Genomic DNA, 18,841 nt, shown 5'->3' with positions numbered 1-18,841 from the left:
CCAGCACAACGACAGGTTCCTTTTCCTCAGCAGTTGAATTCTGCATCTTCACTCCTGTTTCTGGTCAGTCCTTTGCTGTAATCTTTGTCTTTCTCGCTGCGCAGGTGCTTGATAAAAGACTTCGAGGCCCGTCCATCGGTAACCCACCTGCTGGAGCACCCCTTCATCAAGCAAGCACACAGCAAAGATTCAGCCCTGCGCCGCCAGCTCTCTGCTCTCATAAAGGATCAGCAGAGCGTCGAGGGCAGGACCAGGACCAAGTATGTGCCCGGGTTTAGTCCACCACCACCCTGTTGCACATCGCCACAGGGGCAGGTGCCCCGGGTTAACGGTTTGGCCTTAAACTGTTTTGACAAGGTTATGAATGAAGAGAAGAGATTTTTTTGACAGAAGTCCTTCTTCAGAGGTAAAAGGTTGGCGGTAGTGACCATTTTAGTTCATATTTGAGTCACCAGTTTAGTCGTTGAGTCGTTCAAGTGGACATGAGCCGTTAGTCATTAAAAACATGACAACTGATAATAACGTGTGTTAGTGGCTTATGTGTAACTGTTTGAATTAAATACAGAAGTTATTCAGATATAACCTATTTCATATGAGGAATTCAATCAGCTAAAATATTCATTTACCTGTATTTAATATTGTCTCAGATGAGCAAAATTATATGTTTATATATACCTTTTAATAAATGAGCCCTTGCAACAAAAAAACATACATAAACTGTTCTTCCACATTCTGCAAAATAACAGTCATATAAAACATTATTGCAAGTTTTCTTTTTTAAATGCCCACATGAATGAAGGAAGATAAGTCTAAATTAAGTATGTTTAACACATTAATGGAAGTTTAATGTAAAGTTTGTACAAAATCAAAAACTAAAATAACCGATTATACAAAAAGAGATAATGGCTGATATATGTTGGGTTTTTGCTGCGAGGGCTCAGGTGGTAAAAGCGTTTTGGCTGGTGGCCTCTGACTTTGGGATCCAACTGAACTGTTTTATGCTTTTGGTCATAATCACTCTCATGGACGAATTAATGGCGTATCAAAGTGCTTTGGTTTACGAACAGTCCAGTTGATGTCTCTCGTGTCCTTGACGTCTGTCCCGTCGCTGTGCGAAGCCTGGGACAGTACCGAAGCCCTACGGGTGGCGTGCCCTGCTGGATGAGCCGTGAGCATGTCAGTCATGTTCACGCTCAGGTTCAAGAGTGCGGCTCTTAAACGGGAATGTCGGACCTGCCAGGAATGTCTTCCGGCTGAGCCCCAGTGAGCTGTGGAGCGGTATTCCTGTCTCGGGATGGTGCGATCACTCCATCACGGTGATATACGCGCTGCTGTGCTTTATGTGTTTGACATTGCTATATAGCGTTGATTCTGCCACTTTGATGCTGCTGTTTAGAGCCGCGCTTGCCCTGACTCGTGTGGTATCGGTAGCCACCAGCAGGGGGCAGAATGCAATCTCCTTGAGGTTTGTACAGGCGGTTTGGACCTCTGACTGTGAGGATATTATCTGATGGGAGAGCTTTACAGTGAGACTAATGCAACGTGAGGGTTTTGGACACTAGCTTACATTAATGAGGCATAGTGTTATCGGTATAGCTGGATCTTAAATTAGACTTGTAAGCATCAAACTTTCTCCCATTTTGACAGGAAAAACCTTCCCTTAAGTAAGTTTAGAACTTATTTACTTCTCTCCCTGTAGGAAGTTTATTATTCAGCACCTCATGCTAATAGAAACTCTTTATCAGACTCATGCCTACCAGATTGCACAGCTGTGGGAAATTGATAAACCAAACCAAAACCTTTTTTTAAAGTACTTCTGTGAAGTGAGCCATAGACGCAGAATAATTGTGCCCTGTGTGTGACTAGTTGTGTAGCTTGGAATGATGTGTTTGTGTTAGGAAGTCTTTAGTGTAGGTTGAGTGAACAAAACGTGGACCCTACACGGCCCACTACCTACAATCTCTGTCAGTGTGACGTCTACGGAACAGGTCATCGTGTGCCAGGCCCTGTGGAGATGCTCGCATTCCTGTTCGCAGCAGCTGTAAGACGGGTTTTGCTTCAGTTCGAAACAGCTGAGCAGGCTGAACATGTCCTAGGAGTCGAGTCAGTGACTCTGCCTTCATTCTCCAAGTTGCCTCATTGGAAGCCACTTATGTTGTTATCGCTAGGAGTGGAAGAGAGAGGGGGAGGAGAGAAAGAGAGAGAGAGAGAGAGAGAGAGGAGAGAGAGAGGCGGGGAGAAGGGGCAGTCACAAAACAAATTTAACAAGATTATCAGCCTGAGAGGGCACAGTCCCTGTTCTCTTGGTTTAGCCACTCAGGTCAGAGGTCAGATTAAGGATCGGGTCGCTCGCTGCAGACTGGTCAGACGAGGAGGAGACAGCGCTGGGGAAGGAGATGGTGATTGAGTCTGGAGCAGGGGGCCGGGCCTGTAACGGGCTACTGCTCAGAGCTTAGTCCTGCTACTGGAGTTAGACAGGCATCAAACACCAGAAGCTTGACTGCAGTCTGAAATCACTGATCAACATGTTCTTTTTGTTGTTTGCATTTCAGTAACGCAATGTTGATTATATTATATTAAAATGTGAAGCATGTTCGTGATCTTCCGTCAGTTTTCACTTAAACATGAATAGTCACTTCACTTATCGGAAGGTGGATGGTAGTGACTCTCTCTCTTTTTCACTCTCTCCATCTCTCTTTCTCCCTCCCCTCACCCTATGCCAGCTCAGGCCCTGGGGGGTTTTGTGTTGTGCTGTGATTAGACCAGCTGCTCCCATGCTAACCTCCTGCTCCGTAGGTCATGATACATAATACAGGAGCAAACGCATATGAAGTGCCACAACTACCTGCTATAATAGACTACAAACCCCAGAGGACAAACCCATACCACAGTCTGCCTCTGCTCAGCCTGCCTTAGGAATGGGTGGATTTGTTTATTAATGTGTCGAATTCTCCAGTGAAAACGTTTATTTTTTATCTGCGTTTTTATCTTTTACAGACATGAGAGGATAAACACACGCAAAACGCTGCTCACTGAGAGCTGCCCTAACGACGACCTGGTGATCCTGGAGGTTTTGGATGAGGTTAGATTAACTTTACGCTGAATTCACTGAATCACACACCCTGTTTAGACCTCTCGTAGTAGTAACACTCTGCTTAAGAGTTATATGCCAAACAAATGTATTGAACGCAAAAAGTACTGAGGTGTACTTTACTACATGAGCTGTCATTTGTAACCTCATGGTGTGCTTTACACAGGACACCATCATCACACATCTCCAAAAGCGCTTTGAGCAGCTGCAGATATACACCTACGTTGGAGACATCCTGATTGCCCTCAACCCCTTCCAGAACCTGACCATTTACACGCCTCAGGTCAGTACCTTCATCCACGGATCACGTGGCCAGCTTTCTGTGGGTCTCTCTCCTCGCTTATCAAGATTGGACATGTAATTATAGGAACGAAGGGAACGCTGACAGTCGTTCACGTCTGAGTCGTATATTCTAAGCGCTAAAGCTCAGTTTCTCTCCAGTTCTCGTATCTGTATCACGGAGTGAAACGTTCTGACAATCCTCCCCATATCTTCGCCACTGCGGATGCGGCCTACCAGGGCATGGTGACCTCCTGCAAGGACCAGGTATTCGCCTGAAGAGTTCCGCTCTGTGATGTTCCCGTTTGTCGAGGGCTGACTGCCCTCGGCGGGAGACGGCAGTCTGTGTGTCAGCTTGTGTCTCTCTGGTTTCAGTGCGTGGTCATCAGCGGAGAGAGCGGAGCTGGCAAAACGGAGAGTGCCCACCTTATAGTCCAGCACCTCACCTTTCTGGGGAAGGTACAGCAGGACCTACTGGAGTGTCACGTTATGACAGTTTGAATGTTCCCTCATGTGCTGTGCTAGTGCTAACTTGTCTTTTCCAGGCAAACAACCGTACTCTTCGAGAGAAGATTCTACAGGTCAACCCCCTGGTGGAGGCATTTGGTAATGCGTGCACTGCCATTAACGATAACTCCAGTCGCTTTGGGAAGTACCTGGAGATGAAGTTCACATCTACAGGTGCCGTCATGGGTGCTAAGATCTCTGAGTACCTCCTGGAGAAATCAAGAGTCATCAAACAGGCCATGTGAGAATCACGCTAACCACTGCACTCGTGCCTAGAGCTAACACTAATCCTAACTCAGAAACGGGTTCACTTGATTAGCCTTGCTAGCCAAGGATTGCCGGCAGGTTTTGTCATTCAGAGGTGTGAGGGCAGGTTAACTACATCATGATCTGTTCCTCACTTTCATCTTTTTGGCAGAGGGGAGAAAAACTTCCACATCTTTTATTATATATACGCTGGACTTTATCACCAACAGAGCCTGAGGACGTACAGGCTGCCTGAGAAAACAGCTCCCAGGTGTGAAGCCGAAGAACCACGCCCTCTCGTCACATGATCCGAGTGTCCTGGGTCTTCCCAGCAGACACTAACTGTCTCATGTTTTTTTCTTTCCAGGTACATTGAGAGTGCACACGGCAAGGTTGTACAGGACATCGTGTCCAGTAAACTCTACCAGGACCAGTTTAATGCCATTCAGCACTGCTTCCGTATTATAGGGTTTTCAGAAGAGGTATAGTATTAGTTTGTCTTTAAATGTTCAAGCTGTTTAAATGTATTTTAACCAGGTGAAGAAGTCATTCCCTGCGTGAGTGTTCATCTGACCTCACAGGCCCAGTGCACTGGGATTTTGCGCTTAAACCATGGCCCTTTGGGAGCTCTTTTGATGGCTTCATGCTGTCTGGTTATTGTCATTCAGTCATTTATTGCAAATCCCATTTGACTCTTACAGGAGGTGAATTCCGTATACAAAATCCTGGCTGCCATTTTGAACATCGGGAATATTGAGTTTGCCTCCATCACCTCTCAGCACCAGACAGATAAGAGTGAAGTGCCAAACTCTGAGACCTTGGAGAACGGTGAGAGCTCTGATCGAGCACACGCACACGGGTGCCAAGATGCCTCTGTAAACAAACATGCATCCACACGCTGAACAAAATCAACGTTGTAGTAGAGCTTCAAGCCAAGCGCATCCTAAGGTGCAGCATAAAGAATGCTTATGGGTGTCCATGACAGCCAGAAATAGCCAAATTCTTCTAGTTTTGGTGCACATCCTTTTTGGCAGTGTGTTGATAATGTGCTTCCTCGCGTCCGCACAGCCGCCGCACTGCTGTGCATCGGGCCAGAGGAGCTCCAGGAGGCCTTGACCTCCTACTGCGTGGTGGCACGCGGTGAGACCATCATCCGCACCAACACCGTGGACAAAGCCACAGACGTGAGGGATGCCGTGTCCAAGGCCCTCTATGGCCGCCTTTTTGGCTGGATAGTGAACCGCACCAACACCCTGCTGCAGCCGGACGCCCACGCCCGGTGAGCAGCTATGTGGGACGGCCCGGCGTCTCGAAGGCATCTGCCTTTAGCTCGGGTGCTTCGCGGGACAGTCCAGGGGCGTGCAGTTCGGTACGCCGACTGAAACGTGCCTGAGCTATCGAAACGGCATCCCGAGGTCACCTCATGCCATAGTCCTGCTGAAGCCTAACCCACCTCAGAGGATAGTGAGAAGTTTAGAGCCGTGAATACACACGTGTTCACGAGGACGTGCTTGTGAGTTAGCAGTTGTTCAAATATAACGGAGACCGTTTCACGTCGGACTTCCGTTGTGCGTTGTTAACACTGTTTTGTATCTGTTCGTGGTCACAGTGTTGGCGTACATGGTATGGCACTGTAGCATTCAAATCTAATGTAGTAATCCTAATTTAGAAATTTGAAATTTAGAATATAATCCACATTTTGAGATCTAGAGTAACTATAGATGTGTGACGCATTCACACGTTCATCCAAACCTGCTTAATCCAGTTCAGTGTGGCTGGGGGCCATAGGAGCAGTACATGGCACAAGGTGGGTACTAAACCCCAACAGGGCACCAAAACACGAACATAAAATGCTACACAACTCCATGACTCCATTAGCCCTTAAAAACATGCATATGATTATCCAGTGCGACTTGCATATCCATCAGTATGAAAGTCCATCCCTAGCTGGGTGTTGCCTCACCCGACCCCGTTGGGTCAATGACCTGGGTCACAGTTGGGCGTGCTCCGCTTTGCCAGAGCTGGACACCAGCTGGACGTTCAGACATGTGCCAAACGTGTCCTCGTGCTGCTTTCTGGCTCTTCGGATCTTTGCCAGCGTGGACTGTGTATGCTCAGCCTCTACACTTTTAAAGGTGACCTCCAGCTCGGCCAGCCCGGACTGCCGTTCCTGACGATTAACATTCGCCAGAGCGAGACAAGAGGAATTGGGGGGCGGTTGCTATAAATTTTTGATACGGAGTTGCATTGAGAGGAAAAAAATATCCAGATGATTAAAAAGACTTCAGAGAGAGAACGTAAAAGGCGGCACATTGATCCAGAGAATGCTTTCAGATTGCAGCGTTATGAGTTGTCATAGGTTCTGATGCCTTTCCTGTCCACAGCACTAACATGACCAGTTTCAACCTTATTTCCCCTAATAACCTGTTAACCATGACAGAGATGACCTTGGAAAACTGTCTGAATAGCTTGGTGTGTGTGTGTGTGCGTCCGTGCATGTGTGTATGTGTGTGAGTGCGTGAGCGTGTGTGTGTGTCGTGCTTGCAGACTTTTCTTGTTGCTGTTGTGTGGAGGAAATAAATGATTATGATGGCTGTCCTCCATCCCTCTGGAAGCGCGGCAGACAGTGGTGTGCACGTGGGCATCCTGGATATCTTCGGCTTTGAGAACTTCAGGCAGAACTCGTTCGAGCAGCTGTGCATTAACATCGCCAACGAGCAGATCCAATTCTACTTCAACCAGCACATTTTCGCCCTCGAACAGGTGAGGCACAAAAACTCTCCAGCAGACCCCATGCTCATATTCGTGCGCACACGTCTCGTCCAGTCTCGCATGGTCTCGTCCGAGCTCATCTGTGTCTTCCTTAAGGTAATACGCGCACGTTTGGGACCTCAGGATGACGAGGCTAGGAGAACGCGTCCTTCAGTGTCTTTAGAAAATTCTCAAACCAGTGAGGCTTGGCGAAGCTACTGAGCAGAAACGCTGATGTTTGGGAGACAGGCTGTCTTGACAGCAGTTATATCTGTACACACGTTTCGGGTCAGACCTGCATGAACTTGCGCATGCTGTAGGTCAGCCCTTTCTCCACTGTAAACAGGCCACAGCGCAGTGTGTTAGTGTGTTCAACAATGCCAGTGACACCGTCTGTGTGGGTGAGGAGTCTAATGCAGTGAGGGGCAGTGCAGCTGTGTAATGGAGGAGAGATGTAGACTTGTCCACACACCACTTCCTTGTTTAGTCCAATCAGCAGCAATGTGTCACACACTCACTCACTCTCTCTCTCTCTCTCTCTCTCTCTTTGAAAATTCTAGTTCATATGTGCTTTATTGGCATGACAGGGAAAAGTCTGGCAAATCTGTGCACTCTTAAGTTGGTTCGAGTTGTAATTAATAATACAACACAGATCAAATAACTTCATAGAAACTAAAACTTCACAGTAACTAAAATATAAGTAAGAAAGTGCCAAATAAAAATACTGTAAATTGATTTTCTTTTGTCGTTTATGAATGTCTTTCCCTAGTATGACTCATTTAGTCATTTTATTCTTTCTGCTGGGGTGTATGGGGACCTTATCACTCCTTTTGATGATATAGGAATCACCTGATGTTATTATAATTTGTGCATGAAAGGGCCAAATAAGTCTCATCTTTATTGTTTTTAACTGTGATGTTTTCTATAAGATGGAAGTCTTTTGTGTTGTTGATCGTGTTTTTCAAAGGTTTCTGTCTTATATGTATATGAGACATTTACGAATGACTAATGTCTGTGTATCTCTGTCTCTCTCTCTCTCCCCTTCCTGTTTGGCTTTCTGGTTCTCTCTCTCTCTCTCTCTTCTCTCTCTCTCTCTCTCTGTCATACACACACACATTAGCCTGGTGGTTTAGGCAAAATGGAAATGACAAATCAGTATCCAAAAAGGAAAAGTCTTATGCAAAATTAACTCCAAGTCAAAAAACTATATTGCTGTTTTACAGTGGAATGTAAAAACAATATTGCTCTTATAGAATGCAATGTAAAAATTAAATACCCAACATTTTCTGAGGCAAATAAGACATTTAAAATAAACACATGCAAACAAACAACTGCATTTGAAAGCATGACCCAAAATAGTCTGCTAATTCAGTCAGTGCTTGCTAATGTTATATTTATTGAGTGCCATTTGTTTTTCTTATCCATGGTGTCCATTGTTACCACAATTTTCTAGCAATGCTATGACATGAGGCCCATTATGAATCTAGCCCTCAATTTACTGAGTGCGAGTTTTTGGTTTGATTTCAAGCCTTTTTTCTACTAGGAATGTTGTTTATACCTGCTTATGGAGTCTGCTTGTATAGTGTGTTACACTTGTGGCAACTTTCCACAATACATAAAATAGAATGAAGTTTGAGGTGAGTACTTTTCAATCAGACGTGTGTGTGTCCGGCTACATGAGCGTGCATGTGCCTGTCTGTGTGTGCGGGTGTGTGTTCAGATGGAGTATCAGAGTGAGGGCGTAGACGCCAGTCTGGTGGAGTACCAGGACAACCGACCCATCCTGGACATGTTCCTTCAGAAGCCCTTGGGGCTACTGTCCCTGCTGGATGAGGAGAGTTGCTTTCCCCAGGCCACGGACCAGACGCTCGTCGGTAGCCCACCATGGCCGCCCTGGCCCGCCTCTCTACCATTAATAACTACATACACTAGGACGGTCAACATTTACGAAACACACAATTGTTTCCCGGGTTTTTCTCTCCTTTGACCTCAAGACAAGTTCGACGACAACCTGCACTGCAAGTACTTCTGGAGACCAAAGAGGGTGGAGTTGTGCTTTGGAATCCAGCATTACGCTGGACAGGTAAATTCTTACATCTTATGTGACTGAGATCATCCAGCACAGCACTGCTGGACTCCTGAGCTCGAATCCAGCTTCCAGTCCTGGACTTGGTCATAACTGGTAGTTAATTGGACAGCTAATGTAACCGGTCCCTTTATTGTGATGCCTAGCTGCTAACTGCTGTGATTTATTTGATTTAAATACTGATTTATTTATTTTTTTAATGATCTTAATTAACTACCAGTGATTAAGAAATCAAGGACCAGATTTTGAATTCAGGATCCAGAGTTGAAGATGTCTGCTCTAGCATGTTCTGGATTAAGGTTCTTTTATTCTACATCAGGTTTTTTTAAATGTTATTTTGAAGGTGTTGTACAATGTGGATGGGTTTCTGGAGAAGAACAGGGACACTCTCCCTGCCGACATCGTGGTGGTCTTGAGGACATCCGAGAACAAACTCCTTCAGCAGCTTTTCAGCAGTCCCCTCACGAAAACAGGTCAGCTATGTCCTCTCTCTGGGGACAGAAGCCACATCCTGATCAGAAGTATCTCCTAGAGGTCATTCTTAGGGTCTCAGGTGCTGGCTAGCTCTTAAGTGTTGATGTACTCGCCATGGACAACGATACCCCAACACCTCTAAAGGCTCACGGACGACAGCGGTCACCTCTGGGTCAGCTGCGCTCTGAAGGGGTCACACATCTGGAAAGGGTTGTAAAACCCTGTCATTCAGATGTCAAAATGTTGGAGGCTGGAGAATTTTGGATGAGGATCGGCTGGTGGAACGTGTCATTACTCACACGTTGAGCCGAGCGAATGTTGCAGTAACGAGAGGTCAGTCACAGGGCAACACTTTTATGAAGAGGTCACACCACTGAGGGTGGCACATAGCAGGAAGCTGCCACATGAAAGTGTGAATGTCTCAGGACAGACTGTCAAGCGGAGCAGCTTTTCTCCTCTCTCTGTCTGTCTGTCTCTCTCTTTCCCTCTTTTATTACATTTCAACACAAATCCCCCCCACCCCTCCTTATCCCCCGTGTGTTTCCCCGGAGTGCAGGAGAGCGAAGAAAGTGAGTCCGGAAGAATAGACGGATCTGTTTTGATTTCCGCTAAGCTGTCCCTCGCCCCTTCCCGCTATCCGTCCCGATGGCTTGGCAGCGTTCAGGATATCCCTGGCGATAAGGTCCCGCAAAACCCGCCAGATGAGGCGCCGCTGTTTGGGGCACTTAGGAAGCGCCCGCGGCCCCTCCCCCGACTGTCATTGTGCCACCAGCAAGGGTCTTAAGCAAGGAGAGCTCGGGTGAGACCCCAGCCTCTAGACTTAAGGGGGGAAACAGGCGGGCGAGTGGGGTAATTATGAGGAGTGTGTTTCACAACTTCGTAGAGCACTAGTGTTCGGCCCTTTCTCTATGCTCACGCTCACGGGCATTGGCACCGTGCAGGGACATTTAAAAAGGAATTTTTAAAAAGGAGTTTCATGCATGTATAGCAGATATGTAGAGTTCACAGTACGTTTACAGTTTGTGTGTGTGTGTGTGTGTGTGTGTGTGTGTGTGTGTGTGTGTGTGTGTGTAGTTAATTTGTTAAGCTGGAATTAGCCCCGGCGTCCTCGTGTTTCTGATACTGTGGCAGGCGTCTGTTGTCCGTGCGATGGCGGTGCACCTGCCCCGGGTCTGTCCAACTCTGCGCCTGTAGCCACCCGTCAATCTCCACAGCCTCCACCATGACAGAAGCAGCCTGTTTCCTTATTGGCAGATAAACCAGGAAAATTCAGCTTCATTTTAAGTGAGATGAAACTTTTTATCTTCAGGCTAAAACATGAGGAGAATTTAATTTGCATATATATTTTTCCTCCATCTCGCAGATCTTCCCGTTATCTGAGAAAGTGCAGTTATCTGCATGATCTGATAAAAATCTTTTTGTCCCTGGTAGTGTTCGCTCAAAGACAGCAGTGGCGTGCCTCTCACCACTAGGGGGCAGCCTTGATGACTCGATAGTGAGGCTGCTTGTGTGTCAGGTCTGATTTTCTGTGATGTTTTGATTTTAATGGTTTTTACAATCATGTAGACACAAGCTACGCCAACTGTGGGTTCACCACAAGGTTGACCTGGGAAATGTGTTCCAAGCATGGGGTGTACCACAAATGGCCATGAAAATATAGTAAATATAGAATTATGTTAAACACTCTCACATCATACTGTTAGAATGATTTATTAGAATGATTTTAAGTAATGATAAAAATACTACCGCAACAACATCAACAATGATGATAATAACTAAGTGTAGCTGTGATGTAGCCAGTGCAGTTGCTGAAACGTAAGGGTCTTTGTCTAAAGTCCCAGTTTCCTCTGTATATGTGAAGGGATCCAGGAGCAGCTTCTCGGTGGGATTAGGGGGAAAAGGCTAGACGCCTCGCCTTCCTGTCGTCAGGGAGAAGAATACGGACCTCCCTGACCTGGAAGCAGGCCAGGCTCCCATCCTCAGACCTCGTACGCTGTGCGCCTGTTGTGCGCTCGCACTGTTTACTCGCACAGAGACGTGCTTAGCATGCGTTAGGCCTCCTGATTACTAAACAAGCTCCAGACTGTAGATGTAATTATACTGAAAGATTATTTCCTTGATCTGCTGCTGGAGTTCCTCTCCACCGCACACGTCCGTGTTGGCACTGCTGAACAACATGGCGTTTGGCCCACGGGCTTGATTAATAGGTGATCGGTTAAATCAGTTTGCGTTAGAGAGTTTGAACATTGGCAAAAGTGGCATGGGTGCCTCATATTGCAACGAAAACCCGCGATATGGTAACCAGACTTTGCTTAGAAGCAGGAAACGCACTCCAGGCTTTTAGAGCAAAAAAAAACAAAAACAAAAACACAAGCTCCTGTTTATATATGGAGGAGCCCTTCCTTCCCCACAGAGGCGTCTTTGGCCGCCCGCGAAGCCCAGCTTTGTTGGAGGAAATGGCTTATATTTGCATGGACAAATTCCCCCTAAACCTGAGCCCATGGCTGGATACAGTGGAGCAGAGAGTTTGCCTTGGCCCTGCTCTGAAAGGCTCGGCGGGGTCTCCGCTGTCCGTGTGCACAGTCAGGCTGTGTGTGGACGAACAGCTGTGCATTAGAACACAAGCGTATGTTTTCCTGGTGGTTTTGAAAGCAACTGTGTTGTATAATTATGGCGGGGATTCGTAGTTGCGTTGTGTGAAGCACTGTGGTACACTGTTAGATGTTTTAGGTTTGGACGGACGTGGACGAACGAAAATACATGCAAGGCGACTTGTCATCTACGCTGTAGACTTGAGCCCCGATCTCTGCAAACACTAAGACTGCTCTGCGTGTCTGAGATGAATGGACCACACATGGCTGCAATGGTTCAGTACAAACTGAAATGAAATTCCGTTTGTCCACGGTTTAACATTCTGCATTCGTAGCCGCCTCAGACGCGGCTTGCAGTACGTCCCTGGCCAAATTCATGAAACATCTCAAACGTTAAGGGCCGCTCCTCTCGGCTATTGTGCACGCTCAATGTGGAGCTCCGACTCCCCGGTTCATGTCCCGCACTTGGGTCCTGCACCTAATGGGCACAGACACCAGCCTGGCGCATTTTCATGCAAACATTACGGGAACGTTTAACCCCAGTCCCGCCGGGACGTAGCCTACCACCGCCGAGCGTCTCCCGATGGACGCGCGTGGAGGAGGGCGGGTGTTGTCGGTCACTCAGAGCCCATCACACCGCAGGTCCCACTGGAGGGTCCTGCCCGGCGGAGAAGTCTCCCGAGGACGAGTCGCGGCACGATGCCCGACTCGTCCGGAGATGCCCGGAGTTGGGGCAGAACAGTCTCGTTTGCCTGCAGCTGAGTTGAGTTTGAAGGAGAGAGGGCAGATGAGCATTGCTGAGAGACAGAGAGAGAGAGAGAGAGAGAGAGAGAGCAAGCGAGAGCGAGCGTGATATTGCGCAGGGCTTGTAAAGGCTGCCGTCTGACAACTTTGATTGTCCCCCGTGCAGACAGCTCGCTCCTGGGCCTCTGCACTACAAGGCGAGCCTGATGAAAGACAGCGGAGAGGTGTCATATTGAACCAGGGATTGCTTTTTAATCCAGGGCACATTGACTATTCTTGTCAATAGAAACCCAATACATGTGCCAACTTGAGGGTTTTTTTTTTTTTCCCCTGTAGGAATCTTGCTGGGCTTAATTTTCAAAGTGAATGCACAGATGCCAGGGTAGGGCTTCTTTTCTCTCTCTCTCTCTCTCTCTCTCTCTCTCTCTCTCTCTCTCTCTCTCTCTCTCTCTCTCTCTCTCTCTCTCTCTGTCTGTCTGTGTCTCACTCTCTCATTCTCTGTTGGCAGTTTTGCCAGAAGCAGCACACATGAAGTTGAGATGATGGGTGTCATCCTGTTTCACAGACCCGCGCCTCCACAGACAGACTGACCCAACGGGGAAGGCACACGTGCGCACGCCAGTGGCTCTGAAAGCCATGCTGTCCTCACGACTGCCTCGTTTTCAAAAGGCTCTTCTATAAAGATCCATAAAGTTTAGAGCTGTAGAGAGAAGGGCTATGTTTTAGGTCTTGCTGTGCATTTGTTGTGCATTGTGTCATCTTTGAATAGGACAAACACAACTGTCTAGAATCAAGAGTCAGAATAAATGTATGCATGACATCAGAGTTTAATTGTATAGGCAATGCAGACATGTAGCACACACATGGGGGTACGCAGGAGGGCTCCCAGTGTTTCTCACTGCAGAGGACCCCCTGTGTGCGTGCGTGCGGGTGCGTACGAGAGAGAGAGACAGAAAGGTGTGAAAATGCAGTGACATTGCACGCATGTGCCAGGCTCACTAACACATTATGGCAAATGTGTGCTGATGATCTGAGCAAACATGAAGGAGAGAAGAAACAATGCGCGAGAGAGCGAAGAGGTTGGATGGAGAGAAAGAGAGAGAGAGAGAGAGAGAGGGAAACGTTGATGGAGGTGCTGTGTGAGGGTGATGCTGACATAGCTGAGGAGGGGGCGAGGGAGCGCTCCTCACATCAGCTCCATTCTGTGCAGCCTGTCTTGGAACAGCTGTGTGTAAACCCACATGTGTGACTGTGCTTCACACACAACAGATGTAGCAGGCGAGGTAGAGATGCATCACCCTACCTGTTCTATTACATCACTTCCTCTCTGAAGGGGGGGGCCGTATGATGCGGCACTGCATCGTGATAGTGTCATGGGTGGAGAGATCAGACACACACACAGAGCCTGCAGATTTCTCAGGTAGAGTTTCATCTGATGTTCAGCTAAATTAGGCTCAGGCTCACCTGCCAGAGAGAGAGAGAGAGAGAGAGAGAGAGAGAGAGAACACAGCATATGATGATAAAGAGAAGATAATAATATGTTTGTGGGAGGTGTGTGACCTTATAAGCCAACATCTGCTAGACTGAACTAGAGGCCGCACAGAAGTTTCCCTGCCCCAGATTCTTGTGTACACACGCATGTTACACACACACACACACACACACACACACACACAGCGAAGCGCTGCTTTCCATTTCTGTGGTGGTATTTTTCTAAAGGTGTGCAGCACATCTGTGCCCCCATTGTTTATTCATGCAGCGGAGGCTTTGAAACGTGCTAAAATGCTTCCCTCTCATTATAAACTCCTGCCACCCGTGGATTAGCACTTTGATGTCACCAATCCTCCTTCAAAGGCAGCTTTCAGTGCCATTAATCAGAGTTTAGCCTCAGAAGGCACAGCCAGAGAAAACATTTGGACATCTTGTGCAGAAACTTTTGAAAATGCGTGGACTGCGCTGCATATGCTTGAGCAGGACTCCAAGTTCCGGCGAACAGTATTCACGGGGCCGGGGGCGCTCTGGACTCACAGGTCCGGTTTGCATGCCTGTGGGTCTGTGTACCTGTGTACCTGTATGTCTGTGTGTCTGTAGGCCTGCATGTTTGTGTGTCTGTAGGCCTGTATATCTCTGTGACACTGTGTCTGTAGGCCTGTATGTCTGTGTGGAATCTCTGAATGTTTATATATATGTTTGCCTGTATGTCTCTATATCTGTGTGCCATACCTGTATGTCTGTCCACCTGCATGTCTTTGTGTATACCTGTATGTATGCATGTGTGTGTGTGACCATAATGCTCGCTGTGTTCATTTGAGTTACACATGCTTTTGTAATCTGCTGCTTCATAGCTGTAGCATTCTGTGCCGAATGTGGTGTGTACTTGTTTCCCAGGTAACCTGGCCACCTCTCGGGCCCGTGTGACGGCAGCCTCGCGATCACTCCCTCCCCCACTCAGCGCTGCCCGCAGCAAGGTGGGTGCCCAACCCCAACTTCCAGCAAGCCCCAATCACGAGGACCCCTCTCCACCAAAACGCTCCACCCAGGCGCACTTGTCTTTGGTTCACCGTGTGATAATATAATGTCTCTCTTCCTGTTTGTGAATGTTTTCCGTGTTCTGTGATGTTTTCGATTATGTACACTAAGCCAACTTGGCCACATTGCTTTGACAGACAAAGTGACCAAAATAATTTAGTCAAGTTACAAATTAAACACAACTTCTTCCCAGAATTGAACCTTTAAAATCTCATCTCTATGTAGGATGGCCAGCTATTCATTTGTCGGTTACCTCTGCCTCTGTGTTTCCACATGACACTCTCTCTCTCGCGCTCTCTCTCTCACTAAACACTGAAGCACTCACAGTGCTCTGAATCCAACGTCTGAATTCACATCAGCTTGTCACTTAGGGTCTCCCTTTTCCCCGTTTCTCAGGTGTCGTATCTGCTGTGATTGACAGAAATCACAGCTAGCTCATTACAGCTGTGTGCACATTACAGTCTTAAGATTTTGCATCCCTGGATTTGGCTCGTGTCCACGTGAACTCGTCTGCAGAAACCAGAGCTTTGTTTTTCCACTTAGAGTCTGTGGAAATGGCTCATGCAGCATTTTCCACATCGTTTGTTAGAACACGACCCTCCAATCAGAATTGCAATGAGTTTACAGACAACTTCCCGTGACTCATCTCATCCGTGACAGGCGGCTTGTAGTGACGCCTGACTGAGACAGCACAGTCTCGCTAAAGTGTTCAAACAGGAGTCTCTGTTTCTCCCCCCAATGCCCTCAAATCCCGAGGGACCCCTGAAGAAGGGAAAAAGAAGAACATTGGCATACATTTCTCCCCATGGAATTGAGTACTGCACTTTGCTGTTTAAGCTCATAATAAAATATTTAGCCCATCATTAAATCTGATAAGCGCAGAAGAAGAGACGATCGTTGAGCAGATCATGTAGTGTATCCTTGTTAGGAGCAGCAGTTTGTTTGAAGACGACCAGGCTGGTTGGGGAAGGGACCCCCGGGCGTTGCCACCACCTTACAAGCCTCATCCCGTCACGACCGAGAGACTTTGCATTTAAGGTCTTATTGTCAGCTATTATTGTAATCCCAGTTCAGTGAAGATATCGTCACGTTCTAGTGGCCTTCCCATCCCAGAGGAGGTAGAGATATACCGCTGCCTTCGCCCCGGCCAGACAAAAGGCATAATTGTTGCAGTTCTGATACTGGACTTGTGTGGATTTTGAATGTGTGCGAATGAGAACGTCTGTTTTGAACGGCTCCTACCAGTGCAATATCTTTACTATAAAAACAAGCCCGATTATTTTTAAAATGTGTACATAAACTCAGTGTTGAGAGCTGGGACTTACTGAAGGTCAGTGCTTTCACGATATTCGGCCTTTTTATAGTACTCTACATAAATAAAACAGGAAAAGTGTGCTAATGTTTTTATTAAAAGGGTGCGAGAGCTGTCCTAATGTTAGTGAGTGCTAGTCAGGGCAGTGGTAGCTCAGTGGTTAAAGTACTTGACTTGTAATCGGAAGGTTGCCATAAATGTAAATATAGTGAGTGTTGAGGTTAAGATTACGGTGATGATGATGATTTCAGGTGGATACCATGGAGATGATGCGTCACCCAGAGGAGACCACCAACATGAGGAGGCAGACAGTTGCCTCTTACTTCCGTGTGAGTGTCCAGCATTTTGGGGCCCGTCTGAGGGACACTACAGACACTACAAATGTGTACAAACGGGGTTTCTTAGCTTAGCAGTACCACTGCTGGGGCTGGGGATGCATGAGCTGTGTGTGTGTGTGTGTGTGTGTGTGTGTGTGTGTGTGTGAGGTGAGTTCTGACAGGAGTGTGTTTGTGGGCACTGGCTGCAGTGCTGTGTTTGTGCGAGGTGACTTCTGGCTTGGGTGTGTGTTTGGGAGCACCGTGTGTGTCGTGTGCTCTGCCGTGCATGTCTGTGTCTGATTGTGTCTGCTCATGCCTTGCCAGTACTCTCTGATGGACCTGCTGTCTAAGATGGTGGTGGGCAGGCCACACTTTGTGCGCTGCGTCAAGCCCAATGACGAACGTGAGGCCCTGTGCTTCTCCCAGGAGCGCGTGCTGGAACAGCTGCGCTACACCGGCGTCCTGCAGACCGTCGCCATCCGCCGGCAGGGCTACTCACACCGCATCACCTTCGACGAGTTCGTCAGCAGGTAGGAGAGCCTGTCGGCGGGTGGGTGAGAGGGGGGGGTGGACCGGGTGGGTGAACATGGGTGTGAGCGTGAGGAACCCTCCACGCTTGAAGCCCGCGAGCCCTCACAGAACACACCACACGAAGCACGGTGTGCTAATTAAGCAGAGAGCGGAACAGACGCACTTTACGTGAAGAACCAGCTCCACCCCGAGAGGAAGACGAGGAGGACGAGGAGGTTCGTAGAGGAGAAGACGCACAAGGATGCAGATGAGAAAAGCTAGTTTTATTGACTTTGTCCCACTTCCTGATCCCGAGCTACACTCGGAGAAGGTCTCGCTCTGCCTGCTGCCGTGTTGAGCTACTACTGTTGAGACTCGTAATGGCCATCCAGGCTGAGGTCATGCCGCTCGGCCAGCACAAAGCCTCTGACCCTTGACTCTGTCCTGCCGTGGTACCTTTGATCAGTTACACCTTGAAAAGTGCCCTTAAAGACTGATTCCGCTGCTCTCCCTCTGTGTGTTTCTGGGAAGGTTACACTTTAGGTTATGTTTTGGGTTGATTTTAGTTCATTGATAACTGAATCGTAACCTCAAAAAAACAAAAACACATTGTGTTTTTTTAATTAAAAGCACTGGCGTATTTTGAAGGGACGGGACGAATGTCTCACGGAAGGTGGATTTCATTTGAGGAACATCTTTGTGTGTGTGTGTGTGTGTCTGTCTGTCTGTCTCGCCATCTTTCTCTCACTCTCGCTGCCTCTTTCAGTCTCTCTCTCTCCATATCCCTCCTCTTTCTCCCTCTCCTTCCGAAGGCAAGATTGACATAGAGCTCACCTCTTCTGCCTAAGTGCCTCCCCCGGTCTTCAGAAGGGAAACAGCAAACTCTGAGCACTTCCCATCTTCCTCACATCCTTGTCATCAAAGGACTGTCCTGCTTCTCCACTACGTTTTCCTAGTCTGGCTTTGGCTAGCCCAGACCTCGCCGCATCCTGGACACCCCCTCCATATTTTAAGTTTGCATTTACCTGACGAGTTTGGGGAGTTTAGAAACACCCCAGCCGTTGCCGTGGACGAACTGTCCCGCCACTGTAAAACTGGCTTAAATTTGTATGAACTCATCAAAGGTCCATGTGAAGTTGTGAGGGAGTTGTCTCTGTGTTCCGCATCAAAGAGGTAGCAGGTATCAACATGTATTAATATGAAAGGTAGCGCGTGGTGGTGATTCAGAAACATTTCCTCCTGGACCCGCAGGGTTTCCTTTCTTCTCCCATGCTGCTAGGGAACACCCAAAAATGACAGGCCGTCTGCAAGCTTGTCGTTTCCGAGCAAATGCGACGAAGTCCTGTGGCTGGCAGGGGCTCTGCGCTTGCTCAGCAAAGCGGGAAATTTCTCCAGGATCCGCCG

At 47.8% G+C, this 18,841-nt stretch overlaps 1 protein-coding gene across 1 annotated transcript in view; it reads left to right on the top strand.

The window, feature by feature from the left end:
- The window catches only part of myo3b (myosin IIIB), a 57,950-nt gene that overhangs the window by 16,484 nt on the left and 22,625 nt on the right, over positions 1 to 18,841 (top strand). The window contains exons 9-25 of the mRNA XM_081713694.1: positions 105 to 260; positions 2,998 to 3,082; positions 3,258 to 3,374; positions 3,533 to 3,637; positions 3,746 to 3,829; positions 3,916 to 4,118; positions 4,296 to 4,394; positions 4,491 to 4,605; positions 4,825 to 4,951; positions 5,192 to 5,402; positions 6,739 to 6,886; positions 8,595 to 8,748; positions 8,869 to 8,957; positions 9,304 to 9,433; positions 15,158 to 15,237; positions 16,862 to 16,939; positions 17,252 to 17,457. Of these exons, the coding sequence (XP_081569820.1) occupies positions 105 to 260; positions 2,998 to 3,082; positions 3,258 to 3,374; positions 3,533 to 3,637; positions 3,746 to 3,829; positions 3,916 to 4,118; positions 4,296 to 4,394; positions 4,491 to 4,605; positions 4,825 to 4,951; positions 5,192 to 5,402; positions 6,739 to 6,886; positions 8,595 to 8,748; positions 8,869 to 8,957; positions 9,304 to 9,433; positions 15,158 to 15,237; positions 16,862 to 16,939; positions 17,252 to 17,457 (2,187 nt within the window). The remainder of the gene's footprint in view (positions 1 to 104; positions 261 to 2,997; positions 3,083 to 3,257; positions 3,375 to 3,532; positions 3,638 to 3,745; positions 3,830 to 3,915; positions 4,119 to 4,295; positions 4,395 to 4,490; positions 4,606 to 4,824; positions 4,952 to 5,191; positions 5,403 to 6,738; positions 6,887 to 8,594; positions 8,749 to 8,868; positions 8,958 to 9,303; positions 9,434 to 15,157; positions 15,238 to 16,861; positions 16,940 to 17,251; positions 17,458 to 18,841) is intronic.

Source organism: Electrophorus electricus, chromosome 4 (genome assembly GCF_041902795.1).
Source record: "Electrophorus electricus isolate QZ-2024a chromosome 4, ASM4190279v1, whole genome shotgun sequence".
In the NCBI taxonomy this organism is placed as follows: domain Eukaryota; kingdom Metazoa; phylum Chordata; class Actinopteri; order Gymnotiformes; family Gymnotidae; genus Electrophorus; species Electrophorus electricus.
This window is presented reverse-complemented; position numbering and strand designations above follow the sequence as displayed.